The sequence below is a fragment of the Hypomesus transpacificus genome, chromosome 18, assembly GCF_021917145.1.
Source record: "Hypomesus transpacificus isolate Combined female chromosome 18, fHypTra1, whole genome shotgun sequence".
NCBI classification, from domain to species: domain Eukaryota; kingdom Metazoa; phylum Chordata; class Actinopteri; order Osmeriformes; family Osmeridae; genus Hypomesus; species Hypomesus transpacificus.
In genome coordinates, this window is record NC_061077.1 from 2,389,507 (window position 1) to 2,413,004 (window position 23,498).

Genomic DNA, 23,498 nt, shown 5'->3' on the forward strand with positions numbered 1-23,498 from the left:
GAAAGCCCTGCCGGGAAACATGGTCAATCCTCGCAGAAAGCAGAGGTCTCTTCACGGGTTCTAACATTGTCTCCGTGGCGATTGTGCGGCGACAACAATTCAAGTGACAACAACTCCTTGGAAACACAACAAAGCAGGGAGAGCAGTTTTCTTCAATTTACTTCCATGGCAAATACAAGTTTCCCTCAAATGAAGCAATTTATTGATATTCGGTCACGAGTGAACGAATGCACTTGAATGTATGCGTGCAGCTTGGAATAAGCCACATGTGGGTAGTCCTTTTTTCTTTCCCATGAAATTAGGTGTACATTGCACAAGGCAAGAGATATTTTTCCACTTAAAATTGAACAGTCATCACAAACGCAGACACACAACTCAAAAGCTGCCTTATTAGCGAAAATGCACAAACACTATGTTTTCCTCTTCCTCAGAAGTTCCTGGGAGGGTTCAGGCCCGACAGTTGTTTCGAGTCCACAGGTCGAGATGGGTGTGACAGGCACACTTACAATGTTGTGGTTTTTGTTTGTTTTTTACCAGACATGTTTTTTTTGTATTTTTTTTACAAATTTAAAATGATCCCTATTTCTAAAATACATCGGAATAGGCTATAAATTTAAAATAAATCTAAAAATGGCACACAAAAAAAACATTGTAAAGTAAACCACTGAAAATATGGTGACAGCTAAAGCTGAAAGACTCCCGTTTAAAACCGAGATGTAGTTCTGTACTAAAATTGCACATACAACACTACCAAGTGTAACAAATACAAATTTAGTTGCCCTCAATGTATATATGGATGGCAAAAAGAAATCATTATATTTACGGTTAGTGCATACAGTAGATATATTCTCTACATCTGAATTAGCTTTAAAATTCTAATATTCTGACATTTACGATGCATCATTAACCTAATAACATTAATAGGAGAAATATCAGTACACTGCTTTACAGTCATTTTATCACAAACAGAATTGGTCACATTAAACTACCATTTTTAGGGGGTAAGATAGTATGTATGACAATAACATTATAATCAAGTTATGAATTCCAACTCTAATGAAACAATGTCTGGCTTTTCTTTCTCTTGCCTTTCTGTGGCATCTAGGGCCTTAACTAGCAAAGAAGTCCTATGAATTTTTAGAAAAACTTCAGCAGATCGTGTAACCTCATCAATTTTTGCTGCCAAATTGTAGCAAGCAAAACGTGTTAATAACATAATTTTGAATCAACCCATTCTGTAGTGTTGTTCAGACAATCCTGTCTTGTATAGTCTCAAGACATTGCAGTAGTTCTTAATAATTACACACATAGGCCGAACTAGGCTCTACCAACACATGAAAGGGCTGCATCTGTGTTTGGACTGTGTTACCAATATGAGATCATTTCCATGTAGGCCTAGTTGTACAGAAAAAGAGGAAATATTTCGGAAGTACGGTTTATCAATAGACTGTTGTATTTTTACCCAACAATATTAGGCTAAGTGCATGTTACCTGCACAAAACACTTTATAAGAGATACAGATTAATGTTGAACACTCTTTAAGCCCGTACAATGACAGGGTTCAAAGGCTACTAATATTTACCTATTTCAATAGACAAGACTGATAGTTTAGGACTTGTAGTCTAGTGGCAAATATTTTCTCAAATGATTGTATTAAGCATAAACCATGTCTGTAGGCTGTACACTACCACTAAAGATAGCCAATACGGTGAATATTTTGCAATGGGACTACTCACAGTGGTTTGTTTTCATTTTTGAAAACCAAAAGATTCATTTGTACATAATTTAAACTTTTATTTTATTCCTATTCTTCCTCATTCTCCAACGGATTTACATATCTGAATGCTCCTGATGAATGGGCCTAATGCTACCTGCTACATTAGCTTGAAATTAGCATACCCTTTATAAAACAGGGTACCCCAATGACACATTCTTAAAAACGTGGTTTTGGTGAAAATGATAGGAACACAAACACTCCCATACCAGCCCCAGACTATACTATCCCGATGCAGATCACACACAGCATGCAATAGTTACAGACAAAGAGCCTTTTCCAACTTTCCAACATTAGTTGTTTGCTTTTGTTTTTGATTGTTAAGATGCCCCACGGACTACAATCATCACGAGGTAGTCCTCCTCAGTTTTAGCCAGAGCTTTGGCCGGGGAATCTAAGAACTGCTGGGAGAAATCACAGGGAGGGAAAGCGTGGAGAACCCCCGCGTGGTCTTTATCTCTGCTGCCCCCAACAGGCAGGCTGATGACACCGGCCGCCTGCTTTTGCTTTAGGTAGGAGACCAGGTTGCGAAGCGGGCGCTGGGTGGACGCCGCGGGGTCCGAAGACGACACCTCCTCCGTGCTCCCGGGGACCGCCAGGAGGACGGCGTAGCCGCCGGGGCCCGCCACTTTGATGCGCCGAGACACCTCGTCCAGTTTGGGCTGGTCCAGACGCAGGCGCTGGGTGATCTTCAGCTCGCTCACCTGCCTCCCCGTCATGCCGTCGACAAGGAGGTCGCCGGCCACGCCCTGATCGCCCTCCAGAAGGTGCATGTTGGCGGGGAAGTTGCTGTTCTTTAGGAGCAGCATGCCCTGCCAGGCTAAGCTCAGCTTGCTGCTCTCCTGCTTGGATGACAGGCCTCCCTTAGAGCAGCCTTGCTCCGAACGCTCTCTCTTGGCCAGTCCTTTGCTGCCGTCGCCCGCTTTTCGCTTGCGTTCTCCGGCCAAGAAGCCGCTGCTGGGGGGTCCCCTGTCAGAGAGACCCTGACCCTTGGTTCTCCTCTCCACCCCTCGCTCCAGGCTGTCGTGACGCTCGCGCGCCGGTGATGCTCGGTCGATCCGCGGGGGGCGTCTGAGTCACTGAAGCGGCCCCCCTCCCTGCTGCTGCCCCCGGGGCTGCCCTCAGGGGAGGGCCGTCGCCGTCGAACGGTCCGCTCCGTGCTGTCGGGAGAACACTCCAGGTGGCGTCCGTCGTCCATAATGTGGCGTTTCCGCGCAGGGTCTCGGCCCTGCAGCTCCCGTTCCAGCGACCACGGCTCCCGAGGACGCCGCTCGCGCTCAAAGTGCTCCAGAGGCTCGAAGGCGGTGGCTCGCACCCGCTCGCGGAGGGCGGGATTGGGCCACTCCGCTCCGGGGAACAGCTCCCTCTCTCGGAAGTGCAGAGGCGGTGGAGTCCTCTCCCTGACCCTCAGGGGCTCAGGGGCGGCGCGGTGAACGAACGATTCGGCCACCATGTCAAACGGTGGAAGGGGTAAAGGCTGCAGGAACTGCTGCTGGTAGCGGTGTTCGGTGTCCGCAAAGTCTACCCTTAGTCTTCTCTCTGGGCCCCCCAGTGGAAAGCCACGCATGTGTGTACACGCTGCTTGAGCAGCATCCAGGCTCTCATACTGGATGTAGGCCCAGGAATCCCCCTTTCGGTAATCAATGGTCCTTATGGTACCGAAGCGGTCAAACTCTCTTGCCAAAGCTGCAAGGGGGACCCAAGGGCCAAGTCCCCCAACCCACAACCGTGTAGTGGGGGTAGCTTTACCATATCCAATCTTGATGGGGTTGCGGCCCACTATTTTGCCAGACATGGTAAGCTTGGCATGGTGGGCCATATCGAGGTTTTCAAATTTCAGAAACCCATATGTGCTGGTTTGCCCACGGGTAGGTCTCTTTATATCCACCTCGGTTATGACCCCAAACCTGTCAAATGCTCTCCTCAAGTCGGCCTCTGTAACTGTTATGTCCAAGTTGCCCAAAAACAATGTTCTATTGGCTCTTTGGTCATCCTCAGGAGATATAAAATCCTCTTCACGAAAAGCTGCTCGCTCTGCTATGAACGCTGGGCGTGCCCTTGCTTCAAAAAGAGCAAACTCCCTCTCCCGTTCCAAGTCTCTTGGTAAAGGGGGAGGCGGGGGAGGAGGTAGGCGCCCGAGAGCCAGCTGCTGGAGCCGGTAGTCTCTATATCCAAGTCCAGTTGGAGAAAGCGGTCTCTGTGTGTGCAAATGCCTGTGGCCTGGAGGTGTAACATATGGGTCTCTTTCAACTGGAGAACGGCTTCTCCGCCTGTTAATGTACACCGCTTCAATTTTTAAAGGACGGTCATAGAGGACTAACCTCCCCCGCGCGTGTTTCGCAGCTCTGGCATCCTCTGGCTTTCTAAAGTTAACAAATGCTATTCTTTCGTCGTTACTTCGGCTTATTTTGACACTCACGTCCCCAAATTTTTTGAATTCGTGAAAAAGGCCATCTTCTATGTCTTCATCGCTCAATTGGGTGCCAAGTTCGCTGATTTTTAGAGTTTTGTACTCACTTTCGTTTATGGGAGGTTGAGCTCTTTGCTCTCCGCGTGAATTGGTCCTTGGCGTTGCTAAATCGAGCGTCAGGTTTAGATTGTGATTCTTACCTAGAGAGCTAACAGCAGCATTTGGATAACTATGATTATTTCCAGTTCGAGTAGATACATGTCCGTCAAAATCCCTGTCTCTCTTTTCTCCGATTAAGCTCCTTCTCGTGGATCCTCCGTCACTTTTCGTAGCGCTATTCCCATTATTACTCCCACTGGAAACTGAGATAGCCCCCATTTTCTTGCTGGTTGGATGGCCTCCTCCCCTGTCTCGGATATCATCCAGGGCCCGTGAGCGCTTTTTTATCGGCGACCTTTCTTTTCCTTTCATTTCAGTCCACCTTGCAGAGAACTTAGAACGCCTAAAGTTTTACGATGTTGTTTTTGTAATGGCTTGCAACAAATTACTGAAATGGCGATTTAGAAAATTCACTGACCCTGCGGCAAAACAACAACATGCGCCATTTTGACAGTACTACGACTATGATCCGCCTCCTGTGTCTCATTGGAAGAATAGAGTACCAAAGTCCCGCCCTTTCTTCTGTTTCTCCAAATGCCCGGATAAAGTGATTTTTTGTCAATGGTGTTTTCTAAATATTACTGCTAGTGCTCAATGTACAAAAAAATATACTGATCTCAAAACGGTTTCGTAAACATGACCTGAGCACGCCTCACCAATCTAATCCAATCCCGTCTAATACAACACAGTTAATCTCTTAACCCAATTACCAGTCAGCCAGTAGCAGTCCGCCCTAAACACCCGTCTCACCTGTCAGGGCCTATTGAGATGAGTATGTCATAGGTTTCCTTCTGAAACATTCTCTGTCCTCGCTTTCTTCTCTCTTCGCACCAGGTAGACAGACGGCCCAAAAAGATTTGCGCTGGCATTTTTGAGTGTGAGATTGTGAGTGTTAACAACAGGCCGCATGTTGCTCTGAGATGTATTAGGGGCAGTTAAGAACATTATTCAGACTGTCCTTACACAAGCACATATGAAACACATTCACATATGAAACGTTCACACACATCCATAATACTGAAAACTTACATCCACATATGTGAAATGCTTGCATCGACAGATAAGAAGCACATTCACGTGAAATGTTTACACCCGCATTACTACTGAAAACTTACACATACGGTAAGCTGATGATGAATTATATTGATTCTATATGAATTCGTGCGTGAACATTTCATATGTGAATGTGTAAGGACAGTCTGAAATATTTCCTTAACGGCCCCACCTAGTTATGTCTGCAGTGCATCCTACGTACGAAACAAAGAACCCAGAACCCAGAAACTTACTTGGTTCTTACTTGCAATTTGGGTCTGTCTCCACACGATGGCGACATTTAAACACCGTGAGGTTCAGGCAACTGTTTTATTTCAAAATGTAGCTAATGCAGACTGTAAAAAAGATTTGTATTACATGACTGTTGCATATGAATATTAGTTGACTACTTGACAATTTATAGGTTGTAGGCTGCAAGGCTATCATTCTAATCCTCAAACTGATTCATCCCAACCTATTGACCAAGTGTTTGTTCTCCTTCAATGCGCGATTTACCATAAACTAGACAGTCACCCAACTCTTAAATCCATTACTTTCCTTGATAACTGTGTAGAGTTACCAGAGGATAAACTGTATGTTGCAAAGTATGTGTTTAATAGAGGTAAAACTGTTGATGACCAAATGAATAAGCTTTTTTAAACAAATATCTACATGGCGGCCTTAATTTATATGTTGCTTAAGGTAAAGGTAAATCTTAAGTGTGGATCAAAGCGCGCAGTGCATTTCAAACTATAGTTGTCTGACAGCTTTAACCAGTTTTAATGACACACCATACTTTTTGTTGCTGTAATGAGGTTGATGTACAAGCTCCAGTGACATGTCACATAGTGACCCTGACAGGGAGAGAGAAGATGGAGATAAAGGAGAAATTACACACCTAGCTATGTGCCACTCTACCTGATTTAGATGACTGGGACTCGTTCCCTAACGACAAGCAGCATTGCAGGCCGACAAGCACTGATTTATAGAGTCCATAGATATAAGCTCCTGGCCCACTGAGGAGCACTTTGCAACATCCTCCATGTCACTAACACACAGCTATTTAATTCAGCAATTTTATCTTTAAATGTGAATGATCTACTTATAATTACAAGTATAGCTACTGTGCAATTGCCAGAACAATGGTAAATTTGACTTCAACTTTAGATATTTTTTACTGTTTTCAAGTCAAATCGATTTTAAACTGTTTCCTCTGTTTAAATGTTACATTTGACCCCTTAGCACCAGTATCACTCTACATCCCATGCTTTCTTCAAGATGACCATCTCATCAGTTATTTATCCCCTGCATCGGGTTCTCTTATCTCCTCCACTTAATCTGGGATTGAATCAACGGGCCTGCGTATAGCTACAACGAGACGCCACCGCCTCCCCCTGCAGCCTGCAGGAATTTGAGGCTGTGGCTTGTAGAAAGTGTTTCTGATGGTTTTGCGCGCTACTCTATTGGAACCACATGTTGCCTTGCCAAAAGCTCCGGCACAGAGTAGGAGACTGGCGGCTAATCTGTTCCAGCATGCCTGTCACACTGAACTCACTGCCGGGAAGAGAGTACCAAAGTATTCTCCCACAGCAGCCTATACACCGGGGGAATGAATGCATCTCTGAAAGATCTGTGTTCTTCTAAAACGAGTCAACGCTATGCTTGATCCACTGATGACTTTTTATCGAATGTAACCCAGGTTGTGAGCGTCACGTAAGAGCAGTTGACATGGAGTAGACATGCAGTGTTTTTCGAAGCCACGGTGATGCTTCATTCTACATGAATATTGGCCTCTACATCAGATCAGTAATATTTGTCCTAGTTTGCAGTGGACAAAAAATAGAGTCACATCAGTAGACGAACTGAGATAAACTTGTAAAATTATTCTCAAAGCACACTCAGAACAATCAATCAATTGTGTAGTGTAGTGTGTAATTCCAAAAGGAAAATGGCAGGTAGCGGATAATTAATTACCACCCATCAAGGCCTGTCTTGGCTAAAGATAAAAACGAATTTACCAGGGCTGGGCCTAACTAATCACTAGTGACTTCAGTGGGACTGCAGCTCATCATCATTCATTTGGTTTGCCAGATGTGAGTGGGAGAACCCTCTCTCTTGACGCAAATTGGTCGAAAGAGCGGCCCACATACATCATCAATAGAGGGTTGCAGTCACCCCGTTAGTTTTTCATTAACGTTGGCTGCCACTCTCCCATGATGCATTGGGTGTCAGTTGAAGGTCTTCTGAAGTGAAACGAGGCAGCCCATTCACCGTCTTTCCACAAAAAGGCCCAACATTGCAACATTGGGTATCACCAGATGGGTTTGCCTGCTTACGCTCTCCCGCCTGTAAATCGCTTGGCCTTAAAATGACACAAAATACTGAGAAAATATGACCATTAGTTTACTCAACTATCTTTTGTAGCACTGAGCTACAGCTACAGCCAAGCTAGAAGTTTCAGGGAGGGAGGACATTCACTAGACATTCAAGTTTTACTATTGGAAGATCAGAGTCAATGACAGTTGAAAACCTTTATTATTGGTCACACACTAGAACTACTATTTAAGTACAACATAATGCATATATTGATTACACATTTACACATTTTTACACATTTAAATAACATATTTTGTCGTTCTTTGGTCTCTTTGCTTTCACGGTGACGCTTAGCGAGGCTTTTGCACTGGCCTCACATCAGTCTATCATACTTCAGCCCCTTTTCCTACCGTAGGAACTGCCATGTCACGACAACACTGCAGTGTTGCATAAAGGGGGACCGGTATCTTAGAAGGGATACTGCGATTGTACGACTGTATATGGTTTAGGGTTGTTTATAAAAGTGAAGATGCTTTTGTGGCTCAGTCAGTGCATGTAATGAAGCTGGCACTGTGGTGGTCATGTGGGCCAGGAGAGAAGACTGCTGGGATCCTTGGCTTTCATTCTAAGGGCTACCAGACCTGAAGGCTTGTACTCTGTGTCTGGCCCAGGCTCAAAGGAGTGTGCCCCGAGGCCCCCTGGGAAGCTATGCAGGGAGTAGAGGCTGTTGATTCCTGGGTGGTGAGGTGGGTGGTGGTGATGGTGGTGAGGGTGGCTGGGAGACGTAGGCATGCCCATGAAGCCAGGGAGGTTGCTGTGGGGGTGGGAGTTCATGTAGGGGCTCATGCAGGAGGATGGCATGGCATCTGCGGCTCCCAGGACGCAACCCCCGCCGGCCCCTCCACCACTTCCTGCCCCCGCCCCCGGCCACAAGTTGCTCTGCATCTGGGGGGAGGGTCAAAGGTCACGCTCGTTACGTTTCCCTTGAAAGGACCTTGCAAATCCTTTCTGCAGACATGCCTTAAAACATTTCCTACCAAAAAAGGGTTTCAACTGATGTAATTAAATGTTTGTGTGATTGGTTAATTAAATTAAACAGACACAGATTTAGGTCGAGACAGCTGGTTAATGAAAGACTGTGTGAGACATCGTGATGATGTCAAATTATGGCAGCATTTATTGCGACAGTTGCCATCAGCAACCTATATGTGAGTGTGTACCTGGTATGTGTCATGGCGAGGGAGGAGAGAGAGATCGTATGAAGCTGCAAAGTGGTTGCGCACCTCCTGGATCTTGCCGTAGCGCTCGCGTTTCCTCCACTTGGCTCTGCGATTCTGAAACCACACCTGCGGAATGGAGAACCAGGACATGGCATCTGTAATCGGGTTTCAACTTCGTTCATTTCACACGTTAACTTTGTTAAACATCTTTCGGCACCCCTCTTTTACTCGTGTTTTTTCAGCATCATCTATATATTTTGTACCGTTCTTTATGAAAGGAGTCTAGTGAGAACAGCAATGAATGCATTTGACTGAAGAGAGAATCATTGAACTGACATGTGGTATGCAGCAAGGCATGTTATTTATTGGCATATAGACTAGTATTAAATTGGCATATAGACTAGTATTAAATGTAAGTTATTGTTAGGTTGGTCTTAAAGTTGTTGAATGTTTTATCCATAGTCTGTAGTTGGTTTGTGTTACCTGTACTCTGGCCTCTGTCAGCTCTGTCCTAAGGGCCAGCTGCTCTCGGGCGTAAACATCAGGGTAGTGGGTCTTCTGAAACACCTTCTCCAGCTCCTCCAGCTGAAAGGTACTGAAGGTGGTGCGATTACGACGCTTCTTGTTCTTGCCTGATAGGTCGATGGAGTCAGCAATGGACTCCCCTGGTAGACCATTGGCTTGCTCCTTCAGCTTGATGCAGCAGTCGGAGCCAATCACAGAATAGGCCATCGGTTTGGAGGCTGATTTTTCTGTGGCTGAGGGAAACCAAAGACAGATATGGATCAGGGGGAGATAAAGGCATTTCATAGTAAAACAGTTAGTTATATTTTATGAATGCATATTCTAAATGTATGCAATTAAGGGAAATAAACACACGTGAAGCATATCTAGTAAGCAGTTGTAATTTTAGAACAGAACTGTTCATACAAACCCAGCACACCATAGAAATCTACATGATAAACAGGAAACAGCTACGTGAATGTAGCTTTACTCAGGAGATATGACTAAGACCAGGCAGCGGAAGTTGGGTTACAAACTAAAGATTTTTCCCATGTTGTCTCAATGATCTCCTAACTCCCAAACCCGAGGTGCTCAAAAATCAGTAGTTGGACATTTAACAGTTAACCTAGCTTAGATATAGTTATCCTGTTATCCTGTTATGGTTTGGTTATTGATCTGACCAGACACAACATTCCTGCTCTCTGAAAACACTGTTTCCCACTGTTTTGACAAGTTCAGTAAAGAAAACAGACTTGCATGTGTTTTGTTTGTTGAGTTCATGCAGATGTCATGTTTGGAGTAGTTATGAGGACATCTAATTAATTTCTTTAACTTAATGTTTACCACTTTTTTTGTATCTCTCTCACTAGAAATGAAATTTAATATATTATGCTGTAGTCAAAATTCTGAACAAATAAGCTAAACCTGTTAAGCCCTGTGATAATTCTGCTTGTGTGATCACAATATATTCTAATATCCAAAATGGCAGAAGCCCTCATCAGGTCCAAGAGCACTGGTAAGCTGTATGGAAGCTTACAGTTTAAATGGCTATGGTTGTATTCTAACATATATTGCACATCTTCAGAATATATATTCATATTTCAAAGCCTTTCGTATACTAACTCTAAAACCTGTGCCTGGTTCTCTACAACTGTTGGATGTTGTTCAGATTTATTGTTTCTCCATGAGTCTCTGGTGGGAATTCTTTGTCTTCAGTCTCGTGTCACAGGGGACATTTGATGAGAATAGTGCTTTAGCTTTCGCTTAATTTAATTAGGACAAAACAAAGCAAGCTTTTCACCACAACCTAACATTCCTCTCCATGTCCATTACATCCAAGCTCACACCATCAAGATTCATGTCGAAAAGAGTATATTTTTTTCTCTTAAGATTCTCCACAGACTCTGCAGGCAGGAGGGAGAAAGAGAGAAGTAGCTTTTAACCTGTCAAAATCCCACATCCTTTCTCCCACTGTAATTGGAGATATTAAAATACACATTCAAGATAAAGTCAAAATGAACATGTGTTCATGTGTATGAGATGAACAATGCTATTCCAATACGGTGACATCATAGGAGAAACTTGAGATGTTTTCCCCCTGGCATTCCACTTCTGGACATAACGTACTGCACCATAGGATCTATAGGGTTCCATGTCACTACATCTAGAAAATATGTACAATTTCAATATGGAGAATCCCCCAAAATTATAATAAAAACCATCAACAGAGTTTTACATATAATCACCTAACTGTTAAATTCTTTACCATGGAAACTACACATGAAAATGACAATTCACACATCCCTCAGGGTGCATGACAGTGAATTTACAAGAACCAGGGTGTCCCCTCTGTCCATTATAATTACATTCCTTTACTATCTTGCATTGCTTTAGCATCGCCATGAAACAGTCCTCGTAACCAGTCCCATACTAATCCTCCCCTTTCTGCAATAGACAAAACAGGAAGACATGTCTGCCTTTGAAGGTGTGTGTGTGGGTCTGTGCTCCAAAATGGTCACCAGCAATGAAGTGCCATGCGTGGACACATTTTATCTCTTCCCAAATCTGACCCAGAAAAAGAACACAGCTCCAGTCAGAGGCCACACACTTTTATTCACATACAACCACATCACCGGCTCGGATTATTTTGTTATAAAATAGTATAATCGTGAGACAAATTGTAGTTTTAAGAATGTATGCATGTGTGTGTGTGTGTGTGTATGTGTGTGTGTGCGCTCATTTGTAGAGTAGACTAATGTAAAGTACAGAAATGGAAATGTGCAAGTGGTGTAAAATTATTTTTTCAAAGCCACAGGAAGTGCTTTATTGTGTTTTGTTAATAATGTGCGACAAAGACTTCTGTGAAACCGAGCATGACATTTACTGGATTGCAGATAGTGGACTAGAAAGAATTGAGGACTGTGCTGTTGCATGATTGTGTTATAGTTGGCAATACATTAATTAAACTGCTATATTATTTTGGATATAGATGTCAGAAAGTTATTATCAGATCCAATTCCCTTCCTTAGCACATTGAAATTAATACCTACAAACATCGATGGATTTCTTAATTCTGTATTGGTTTAATATGATGGTATATAGAAATACAACATTTGCTTTATCCTGTGCACTGTATCATTATTGATTTGAACAATTAATACTTTTCAACTCGTTTTCAGTCCTGTTAATCTATTTCCTTTTTCTGTAAACAAAAATGTTTCCACATTTTATAGTTTCAGCTCAATAACCTTAAGGTTTGATAATGTTGGGAAAGAAAATGCATTAATAGCCCATCCACATATGGGGGAAATTCTCTTTTGAGGTCATTATTGTGAGTCGTGACCAGTGATGGCAGAGGTCTCAATTTCGAATCATTGCCGTCGATCAGATGCAATGCAAAATTTTCGGAATTCTAAATAATATCATTGTCTTTTTCTTTACTGCATATTTGGTTAGACATATAGTCTAGTATAAGCTACGGCGGGGTTGAATGCGAAAAGGCCGATAGCCCACTAATCATGGTTGCAGACGGCTGCCAAACTGACCTTTAACCCGCTTCACTTAACATCAGAACTAATTGGGAAAACGAGTGTCAAGTGCAAAGAATACTTGCTGACATGTTTATTATGTTGGGAGTGTGTCCGCCGCCAACTGTGAGATAGTTAGGTTAGTCTTATTTAAAATTGAATTTGACTTTCATGTAATAATGCTTCTCTTTTGTAAATGTTACCTTATATCTGACTTAATAATTGTGAAATGTAGAATATTGATTGGTGAAGAAATACATTTCTAGAAGTTACCAAACATTTTGGTGAGATGGTCTTGTGAACGGCCTTGGCCTGTGCCAAAATTCGAGGTTGCAGGAAAAACGCACTGTCTTTGACATTTGTCAATTATATGGTTTATTCAGCCCTTCACGATCACGTTGTGTTAGCATAATATAATTGAACCATTTAGCCTAACTGTTGAACGCGTTATTTCCCAAGAAATGTATTTAAAAAAATTGACTAAAACTGTGATAAAATATGTAGGCCTATACGGTTTTAACATCCGTGTTATTATCCTTAATGCCACTGTGTGTTTGTGCCATGCATGGCCACAATTGGGTTAAGTAATTGAATCAAATGTCAACTTACCTTCTGAATTGTTGTCATAAAACGAGCCCTTTCCGGATATCGATAAACCTTTTTGGTCCTGGTTAATATCATCCAAGTACTTAGTGTGTTTGGAGGGTGAAGCGCGAGGGTTCGTTGAGCCTGTGCCGTGCGTAAAGTCCACGGGAGTGTCATTAAACCTTCCCATGGAGGAGTTGTAGAAATCACCCCGCAGACTGAGACGGTGCTGAAGATGTTGCGATGTTTTCTGTAGCGCATCACAGGGAAGAAATGAGCCCGAAGCGTGCTCTATACCCGGTGAGTTTGCCGGCGTTGTCCTGTTTGCCGGTGAAGAGAAAGACAAACAACTTTCCGTCTCCATCCTATGGTCCAGCATTCACTTTAACGACTTGGGTCCTAGTGAAAGCGCCTGTGTGAGCGCGAGAGAGTGATTTTTTCTTCTCTTCTTTTCAAGTGGGTGGGATTTAGAAGATCAGAAACAAAGACCCGTGAAACAGTGGGTGTGGGGTTGGGTGGGGGCTACGAGGACAGCAGTCTGATATAATCTGCGAAGAATTTAATCACGTGTGATTCCTGTCCTTCGAATTGACCATAATTCTCCGATCATTTAGTTATTAAAACTGATTAATTTGGTAATGGGAGGGAGCATTTTTTTCAAACTGTAAATATGTAACGCACAGCAAGCGTTTGCATGGCGACAAAAACGTTGGACACAAGTTTTAAAGAGTGATGCACTATTGAAGTAGTTTTATGGTCACTGATTCTTACCAATACTGTTAACTAACTGGGGTTATTTCTTTTGAACTCTCAAAGACCCATTTTCTCCTAAATAGGCTGTCAACGGGATTGGTGTCTTTCAGAAATTGTGTTACATGGGAGAAGGTCCCCTTCCATTTTACATATTAGGATTGAGAAAATAGCCATACCGACCAATGTGGGCTCAGACATCACTAAACGCAATTTCTTGATATAGTGTATACTAGCTTACATTTTACCCATAGCTTACAATATTTACCAATTGACAACATCTAACTCAACCAACAATTCATAATAGTCATATTCGTAATATTTTCTACTTAATGTATGCAAGGACGGTCATATAACCTTAATAACCCACACAAAACGAAAAATACTTTTTAACCTGTGCATTAATAGTTACTTTTATGGGCCTATAGCGCAAGCCTGAAAACATACCCACCCACCTTCAAGTCCACTAAACATAATTTGTAAGGCAGAAGGCAAAATATAAAATCTTTGCAGTCGTTTTATTTCTGACTGCAACGACTTTCATAACCTTAATAATATTCACAAAATGGAAATCACTCTTGGATATAGGCCTAGACATTAACAACTTGTACAGGCCTAGCACAAGCCTGAAAAGTCTAACACTCACTTTCCTGTCCACCAAACAATTTGTAAAGCAGAATACTAAATCCATAACCAATCCGCGAATGGCCAAAAGGTCTCAATAGCAACCGTGTTTGATTAATGTTTTGATAACGTTTTGCTGTGTACGGTAATGCTATCTCCAGTAATTGTTCAAATTATTGTAAATACATCCTGGCTTGGAGAAAGGTAGGCTGACAATTCGCGTATAAGAGGCTACACATATTAAACGTTTATTTACTAGATTCGTTTGTTTGCTTTCGTTTGGAAATAGTCGTGTCAAAACGTGGGGAGGTTATTTATTTTTGCTACACTGGATTTGATTTAATACCAAATGTTTTGTTCCTTTTTTTCGTTTGTGTTTTTTTATTTATTTTTCACAGATTATATAGGCCTTCCTTTTATTATAATTTACACAAAAGTGTGTAGCCTACACAATTCAATCAAATCGTCCATTATCTGGGTTATCGACACAACTATTTACCTATTTCAGGTTCTTAATTCAAAGTCCGAAAATCGTAGGCCTAATAAAAAAAGAAAAAAAAAGAATGACATTTTTGAAATCAGTAATCGTTTCACTTTGATCAATTTGCTAAGTGATAGAAAATGATCAATGTATTATTATTGTACTAGTCCCTTAAGCTAAATCATAACTACAAGAACAACAATTGGGATGTGAAAATTCGAAACTGAATAATGGTTTTCACAGGAGCCTAGGCTTAGACAAGTTTTTCCATGTAACTGTAATCATATGTAGGCCTATTATTATAAAAGCACAATAAATACATTTTTTTTTTCAGTACCCTTAATCCATTGAAGTAAGACTTGAACACTACAAAACAACACCAAGGAGATTTAACCATTAAAAGCGTTTTTATTCGTTTTATGTATGTATTTTTCACAGTAATTAGTAGCCTGAAGATAATCTATTGTACCTATTCTCACAGAAAAAAAAGAAAAACTGTCACTGTAAGAAATCCCCCAAATAAAATAAAAATGTCTACTAGCAGTTGTTGGTAATCAATGTTAATTGGTTATGGTTGGAATTTTCTAATTAGTTATTATTATCAATAATTATCATTGCACACATATCAACAGCACATATAAACGATTCAAAGACTGTTAATATTGTCATTGATCTCCAATCTTTGCAAGCCATCTCTAAACACGGTGCACTTATGGACTTCATAAATGGCGAGGTTGGTTTTGAAGACGTTTTATAATCTCTGTGGATACCTATGAAGGCCGCGCAGAGCCCGACTGATGGACAAGTGTGTAAACATGGGCTCTGATTGCAATGGGAGGGGAAACACCGACACAAGCTCCATTACATTTCGTTTTCAGCTCAGAAAGCTGTCAGCGGTAGGGTGAAGTGTATATCACTTCTACACCAGACCCACACTGACTGTGCAGTGACAGAAAATGGTCCACCACAGCAGAACTGTGTGTGCAGTTAGTAAATCACTCACTGTCAAACAGTTAACAGTAAATAACGCCCTTAAAAAATGTAATGGCCAATGACTTTGGAATTATGAATTTGCTGTGTTTTCTCAGGAAGTTGAGAAATCGTTGGAAATGCATTTTAAATTTCCATATGAGGAAAATGACCCTAATGATGATCCCATGCTTCAGTTTATTTGTTAATGCTTAAAAACTACAACTACAGACTAAACAGCTTTAAGTTCTAACATGATTGCAGTTGTTAATCTTAACAAGATATACTGTACCAAACAGTACGTTAAAGGATTGCAAACATCATTGCATTTGCCATCGTGATCCAATAAAAGTTATTACTAGCCATACAGGTTGTGAAAACCACCTATAGGTTGCTCCCAAATCACAAAGACATGATTGTTTAACAAGTACGGAAGCCTGGCTTCTTCAGGCTCTCCATGATTTGTGTCCTTACACGTAACCTAATTAATGTGCAACATGACTTAGATTAGCAGTTTGGGTCAAGAGAGCACACAGGGGCGGTAGAGAGTGTGTGCTGTCCAATTACTCAGACTCCCACCTTCCATCTTCCCTATTCACCATGTTGCAGTTTAAGTGGACACTTTGGACCGCTTCCATTTCAAGCTCAATAGCCTCACTGGGAAAACTTGAAGGAGATGAGAGCAAGCTTCAAGAGAGAATTGTGTTGCTCCAATCTCATGACAAGCATGTCCACCGCAGCCTCGGGCGACAAGAGAGCTCTCAAAAACAGACAGCTGTGTAAATGCATTCCAGCAATGTGGGCACGGAAGAAATGTCTGGTGTATGATCTTTGAGTCGCCCCAGGTACTGCCGGTTTCATGAAACATTTGTGTAGAGAGAGAGAGAAAGAGAGAGAGAGAGAGAGAGAGAGAGAGAGAGAGAGAGAGAGAGAGAGAGAGAGAGAGAGAGAGAGAGAGAGAGAGAGAGAGAGAGAGAGAAAGAGAGAGAGAGAGAGATATGAAAGGGGTTGTGGGTTCTTATTTGCAGAGGAATACAGTACAGTAAGTCTCCATTTACATATTAGAACTACCAAACCATCTCCTTATTTCTATCTAATGGTGATTATTTGACCTCAAACCAAGTAAAACAGTAAAACCCTTGATAATATCCTTGTACCTAAACTGTAGTAGGCTAGCATCCTACCTCACCAGAGGAACATCCAGATGAATCTTCGCCCAGTGGTGAAGCACCATTTGAGCAAACAAGAACCATAGTTCCTTTATACCAAATGGCAGCACTCTTCCAGTCTCTGTCCCCCCCTCTGATCACCCATGGTCCTAAGCGCTGGTCGTCTGAACCTGTCCTTGGCATGACCCTGCACAGGAAATCACTTCAGCCTGCTGGGACTCCCCCCCTCCTCCCGGCTCAGGGCACAGACAAACCCTGGATCAGGGTGGGGCTGACCCCTTTGAGACCCTCCCATCCATGTGGCCCCAGGCTAGGTCACCCCCTCCTCCACCATCCCATCCCCACCCCATCCTACATCCTGGGTTCTGCGGGTTACAGGGAATTACTCCGTCACACCCCGTTACACCTTACCCCCCTCCCCATCCCCCTCACCACCACCACCATCCTTCATTCCTTCACCAAACGCACGCACACTCATGTAAACAACGTAGATATTGTATTGAACACTGCAGCTTATAGTGTAATACACCTTGCGTGTTAACGAACTTAAAAGCCGCACCTGCAGGGTTATCAGTCACAGCTTGGCGGATAAGATGGCTGGCAAGTGAGTTTAATGAATGGTGGTGGTGGGGGGGAGGGGGGGTTAGAAAGATTGAAAACTGACCTCTTCCATGGACGACTTGGGTGATCCTGATTCCTCCAACAGCTTGTGGATGGAAAACTGACGTGCTACTCGTCAGATGAACACAGCTCCAGACACCCAGCACCGGCTGGCCGCTACTCTGTTTGGACTGAGTGTGCACATTGTCAACAAATGCTGTCTGCTGTCTTTGTCTGGGTATGAGTGCCTGAAGCCCTTCCTCTCACGTTTAGGCTGGGTGACTCAACCTGAGGTTTTCGTTAGAGAAGGAGGAAAGGCCTAATTCAATTATACACCATGAATGCACAGAGATGATCCCATATGAGTGGCCTGTGGGGCCCCGCTTCAGAGGGATCCCTCACATAGACCCCCTGATCCACGGACTCACAGGCCAGCTGAGGCTCTGACTGACAGCCCTTGACCCCCATGGTCACCCCAACCACTGGAGAGTGGTGCACTCTGGGAAAGCCATGTCTTGGAGAGAACAGGCTTGTAATGGGGCGCTAAGGGCAGGGGAGAGGAATGGGGAAGTGGGGTCACTCACTGTCCTCTTCGCGACCTCATGCTAGCGTCTGATTGCCACCACATCAACATCCCGTGAATTTGACTGAAAAGCAACATCTGAGGATTTGTCATATCTGGTTCTATTGGAGTAGTGTCTGCAGTGACACGGCACTTGTTGCCCAGGCGGTGATGGAGCTGCATAAAGCACTGCTTGTGTTTCAAAATACTCTTGAACAGTAGATCACATTATCTACTGAGTTCGGTTGACTTCGCATTGAAGCCCACAGCCAATGATGTGTGCCAAATGTAAAACCTCTGTGAAGCTTACTGTCATTTGTCCTGTGTTATATCTGTAGTTTCACCGATTACAAGGGCAGCGAGGAAGAAAAAAAAGTTGTAAAAAAAAAAGCTAATGTTTAAAAATCATTGAACAGTAGCAGAGCTTGTGGAGTGCTGTGCATCCACAGGAACACAGGGTTATGAAAGCTCCGTCTATCATGATAAATGTCCTTGTGGCCCTTAATGAAGCACAGGCCAGAGAACCCGTACTACTGACTCCCAATCTCCAGGAATCCAGAAACAGGCACCTTAACAGAACCATCTGGATATCAGCTAGGCTCTGAACGCAGTGGACGTGTGCCAGTGCTAAAAATAAATAATCCCTAAATGTGTTTATAGTGGATGTGGAACCGCTGGCAAAGCATCTCTTTGACCCCCGGGGCTGTGATTGAATTAGAGGTGGAAGAACAATGGACATGAAGCATGGATGCACAACCATGGGATTTTCATTAGGCCAGGCTGGAGGACAGGATCGTCCTCTCAGGTCCTTCAACCTCCAGCCACGTAGCCATGGAGTGTCACAGTTAACCTCTTCCCCTAGAAAACAAGGTCCTGACAAAGGAGAGCCTATGTCATTACATGTGCAGGTCAAGGTAATGCTAGATCAGGCCCCTTTGACTTTAAGTGTCCATATGCATCCATGACTGTTATGTTTGAATTATGATGAGTGGCAGGATACATAAAAATATACAGGGTATTCATGAGGGAAACAGTAGTCCATTTGGAAATCAGGTGTTTCAGACTTTAGTTAGGCTACACTCCCAACTCATGTCTACCAAAACAAAGATCAGGCTTGCTTGAAAATGTTAATTTTTGTATTTATATATTTTATATTAATTTGGACATCATCTGGCAATAGAAACCAGAATTTTACAGTCTAGCGAAAATCAAAAGATATATAGACCTATTGGATTATTGGAGAGTGCATTGCTGTTAACAGTGACCTTTACGTAATTGTGACTATAAGTGGTCCTGCAACAATATTCCTATTTAATGGATAATCAATCATATCAGAGGTGTGAATTAAGCATAAACCATTTAGGCCTAGCATAGTTTGCAAAAAATAAAATTGGTAAATGTTTATCCTACTTCAATTCCGCAAATATCACACTTTTCAATTAGAGATAGGCCTATCGACGTAACTGAACTTTAGAGTGAACCCAAGTAAATTCAACGTTTTATTCGCTTAATCTGTTGATAAATGTAGCCTATATAAAGCCTTAAATCGTGCAATTAAAACATGTCAAAACTTTTTTTTAAGTAGTCTATAGGGAAACTAAGAATTTTGGACTGCACGGCAGATGTTTATTATCTTTATTGTATCAAAACATAACCTAAGCCTGTGAGCTACATAAAAAAAAGAATTATGATTCAGCCTTTAACGGTTTTCAGTTCCAGTGCCACTTAGAGTTGGTAATCATAACAGTGGTACATCATTGTTATAATACTAATTCTGCAAGTTCACTGAGTCATGTGGAGTGTATACTGTATTTCTGTATATAGCCTAGAAAGAACTCAGATTGTAGCCTAACTGAAGAACGGATGATTAATCAGAACAATTAACAGCATAATAATCCATCTCCATGACAGTTCTCTGTGGCTAGACTGCGATCAAACTCGTAGTCTAAAATTGGAAAATGAATGATAAAAAAAGATAATATCAATCCAACCAGATCCCGGGGGATATTTTTCCTACAGTGGAAAACCACATTTAGAATTAAAATAGCCATCAAAGGTTTATTTATGATAAACAAATTAAAGCAATGCTACCATTGAAGCCTATCTTCTATGTGGATTGTCTGACAAATCACTCATTCATTCATTGCCTTCTAAAAAATCTAAATGTCTCACCGTCAGAATAAAAGGCTATTGAGAATGTTGTACCCATAAAATGTGCCAAGGGTTTTAGTTCATTTTGGGGGCAAGATCTATTGTTTCTCGTTGTGTGTTGGAAAGATCTTTCCCGGGTTTGTCCGACGCAGGCCTATATCAAATTAGCAATCAACAGTAAAATAGGCTGAGTGCAACATCGTAGACAAAATAGCAAACAGAAATGTAGCATTTTTTGGCACTGACCTCAGTCTCGAGCGCGTCACTAAAAACCCTATGAATAATGCAAACTTAGAGCTACATCCTCGGAAGGAGCTGTTGGCAACAGGATTTAAACATGGCCTAGGTAATTTTCAAAAGCCGTATGCCACTTTTTCTTTTAACAGGATTTGAGAATATGCGCGTCTTTATAGTTTCCAACTCACACTTGTTGCGCCTATAGCTAGCCTACTGTATCTCTATGGTGCTTATTTCAAATTGTATTGTTAGATACATCTCTTTATTACCATGTTTTCATCAATATTATGGTATATTTTAAATGCATACCAAATTAGCCTACTACAGATACTGAGACGCTCAAGGCCTATAATCGTTTACATAGGCTACCATTCAATGGAGGGAATTAAACCCACCGTGAGCATATCTGTGGACTATTCTGTACAGTCTGCTTTCATTTGGGAGATTTTCCTAACATCCCGATTAAAATTACCAAAGGAAAATGTGATAAAAGTAAGTGGCTTATTAAAAGTGTTGCCCTGTGGGATTCCTGCTGGTCGGGAGGGAGGGAGTCTCATGTTCCTATTTGTGAGGAACTGGAACTGAGCTCTGGAAAACGGTAGAATAGAACGGAGAGGCCCAGAGGACATCATTTTATTATTCTTTCTTAATCTTCTCTCTGCTCTAGCTAATAATAAAAGATACTGTACATTCAGATTTTAAGGCCTTCTGGTGCTGGTAAACACCTTGCCTGGTTGGTGACTATATCTTATCTGACCTCTTTAGAGAAGGCCTCAGAATTTTTAAGATGAAAGACTTAACTGTTTTTGACCGGTGTAAGCACTTAGCTTTGTTTGCTGGAGGCAAAAGCCATTGTGAAGGGGGCAGAGGGATGGTACGCGTTGGTATGCTAGCCTGGGTATGGGTTCTGAATGTTCTACATGCCAAACCCAGGGTTCAATGCAATGCAGCCCTTTGTTCTCAGCCAATCAGATGCAGCTGTGTAAGCCCAGTGCTACGGGGACAGTGGGGGTCGCCCACACGGATGCTCTGGTCCATCCTGCTTCTGGTGCCTGCCTGAGGGTCCGGGCACAGAGCACGACCCCTAAAACAGCCACCCACCCAGACACGGGCCTGATAATGGAAGCCCATTCACTCCGATCCCTCCTGCTCCCCCCAAATTATGGCCAATGTTTTGTCTGAGCCTAATGTCAAAACTCTTTCTCTATTAAATACCAGACTCCCCGTTTTCTCTGTCTCTCTCTCTCTCGCTCTCTCTATGACACACTTTCATACACACACAGACACTGTAGGCCAGTGTGTTGTTTCTCTATGCTAGCCGTTAGCTGAAAGGAATAAACACACCAACTTAGAAAACTAAAATATCGTCTACCAATCAAAGGATTATTGCACTTACAGTACAATCTGCCATGTATCCGCTGGCCATAGACCGAACCAAGCATCTTGACGTGGCTTGGTCTATCTTTTGGTTATCCAGCCATCTTAGAGAGAGGTTAGAGGCGTAACCCCCTCTCCCTCCACACATCTTTTACACTACTCTGAGCTATGGACTTTGGTCGAGACTGTCTGCTCTGGCACGTTCTAAAGGGACTGTCATTAGAATCTGCTGGGGAAGCAAAGTGAATCAGACAAAGTGACTTCATAAATAAAAAGGAACATGTTGTGAGCAACATAAGGACCTTGGGGTGTTTTAAGTGGTTGGACAGAAAATAAACTGTTTAGAATTACCCTGCACATCGAGGAATGGAAAGCAGCTGTGAATTCCAAAACCGAGTTGGATGATTTTGTCACGATTTGGAAGACCTTTCAGCAGACTCATCATCCGGACCTCTGAGCTTGAACAACAAACACATGAGTATTCAGTAGAATAATTCCTTCTTTATGTGTAAAACAAAGGATCCCGCCATTGATCTACTGAAACATACAGACAAGTCTCATGTAGAAGTCGGTAGTAGGCCTACAGTTCAAGATGTGGTGCGTGAATTAAACGACGTGACAAAGGTCTTGAAGCTGCAGTGAGTTTCCGTGGGTCTGCACACATCCATGAGCACAATACATCGGAGACGATATACTCGCCAGGGCCCAGAAAATCTAATTTATGAGTACTTCGCTGCAGCTGGATCTGTACTTCCGACTGTGGGATTCTGTTACAGTTAGCCCAGCCAACGCAAGGGGCTGAAGGAGATCCAGGAGTGCATGTCTGGTGTAAAACTTCAGTAACACACACACACAACTGAAAGCGATACTGCGACTGTGACCGACGTGACTGACCAGAGTGATCCACGCAAGCCTCTCTTTTTTGGTTTTGTTCAAACAGCTAATGTGGAGGAGCTCTGAACCTCAGCAGTCAAACAGAGTGATGGCTACTTTCACATTTCCCCTGCCTGTTGGAAAGTACGAGTTATTATGGGATGGATGTGGCGCAGAAGCTCTGCCGCGCAACGAGCGATCGAACTGCGTGGAAACTGGAGTTGTGTGCGCTGTGCGAAAATGCTTTGTTGTCAGAGCCATCTGTATGGTTTCTGGCAGTGAATGAGAGTACCTAACCCATTTCAGTAAACAGCTTAGGATTCCTGCCTGTCCTCACTTTTCATCCAGTCTAAGTCTCAGACAAGATAAACGTTTGGTAAGAAGATACGCAGGCCCAGACAAGACAGTTGACATTCTCGGAGTAGGATTTCAAGTGTTGTATCTGTTTTCTTCTTTATTAGAATCTTCTCTCAAGGAAATGATTAGACCTAATGCTATTTAAAACAAACAGTGTTGCTGACCACTTTCAACTTTCACAGATCTGTCACGGTTACTGTATGTTTTTGTGGTTTGAACTGTTTTCATTGAACTATTTGTAGTGTGCAAAACATCATAGTAGAAGTGATATAGGGATTTACACATACGATCCCTCATCCTATACTATCTCATACTATCTCTC

The 23,498-nt window shown here is 42.6% G+C and overlaps 2 protein-coding genes across 2 annotated transcripts; both read right to left on the bottom strand.

Annotated features, from left to right (window-relative positions):
* Window positions 1-540: 540 nt before the first annotated feature.
* Window positions 541-4,809, bottom strand: rbm15 (RNA binding motif protein 15). The gene is given in 2 exon segments (XM_047040338.1): window positions 541-2,834; window positions 2,837-4,809. Coding segments are annotated over 2 exon segments (2,559 nt in total). The 5' UTR covers window positions 4,656-4,809; the 3' UTR covers window positions 541-2,094.
* Window positions 4,810-8,270: 3,461 nt separating this feature from the next.
* alx3 (ALX homeobox 3) lies at window positions 8,271-13,390 on the bottom strand. The gene is made up of 4 exons (XM_047040340.1): window positions 13,051-13,390; window positions 9,395-9,669; window positions 8,912-9,037; window positions 8,271-8,636 (listed from the first exon to the last, which is right to left on the bottom strand). Exons 1-4 carry the CDS (start codon window positions 13,388-13,390, stop codon window positions 8,271-8,273), a joined length of 1,107 nt encoding a protein of 368 aa, XP_046896296.1.
* Between the last annotated feature and the right edge of the window lie 10,108 nt (window positions 13,391-23,498).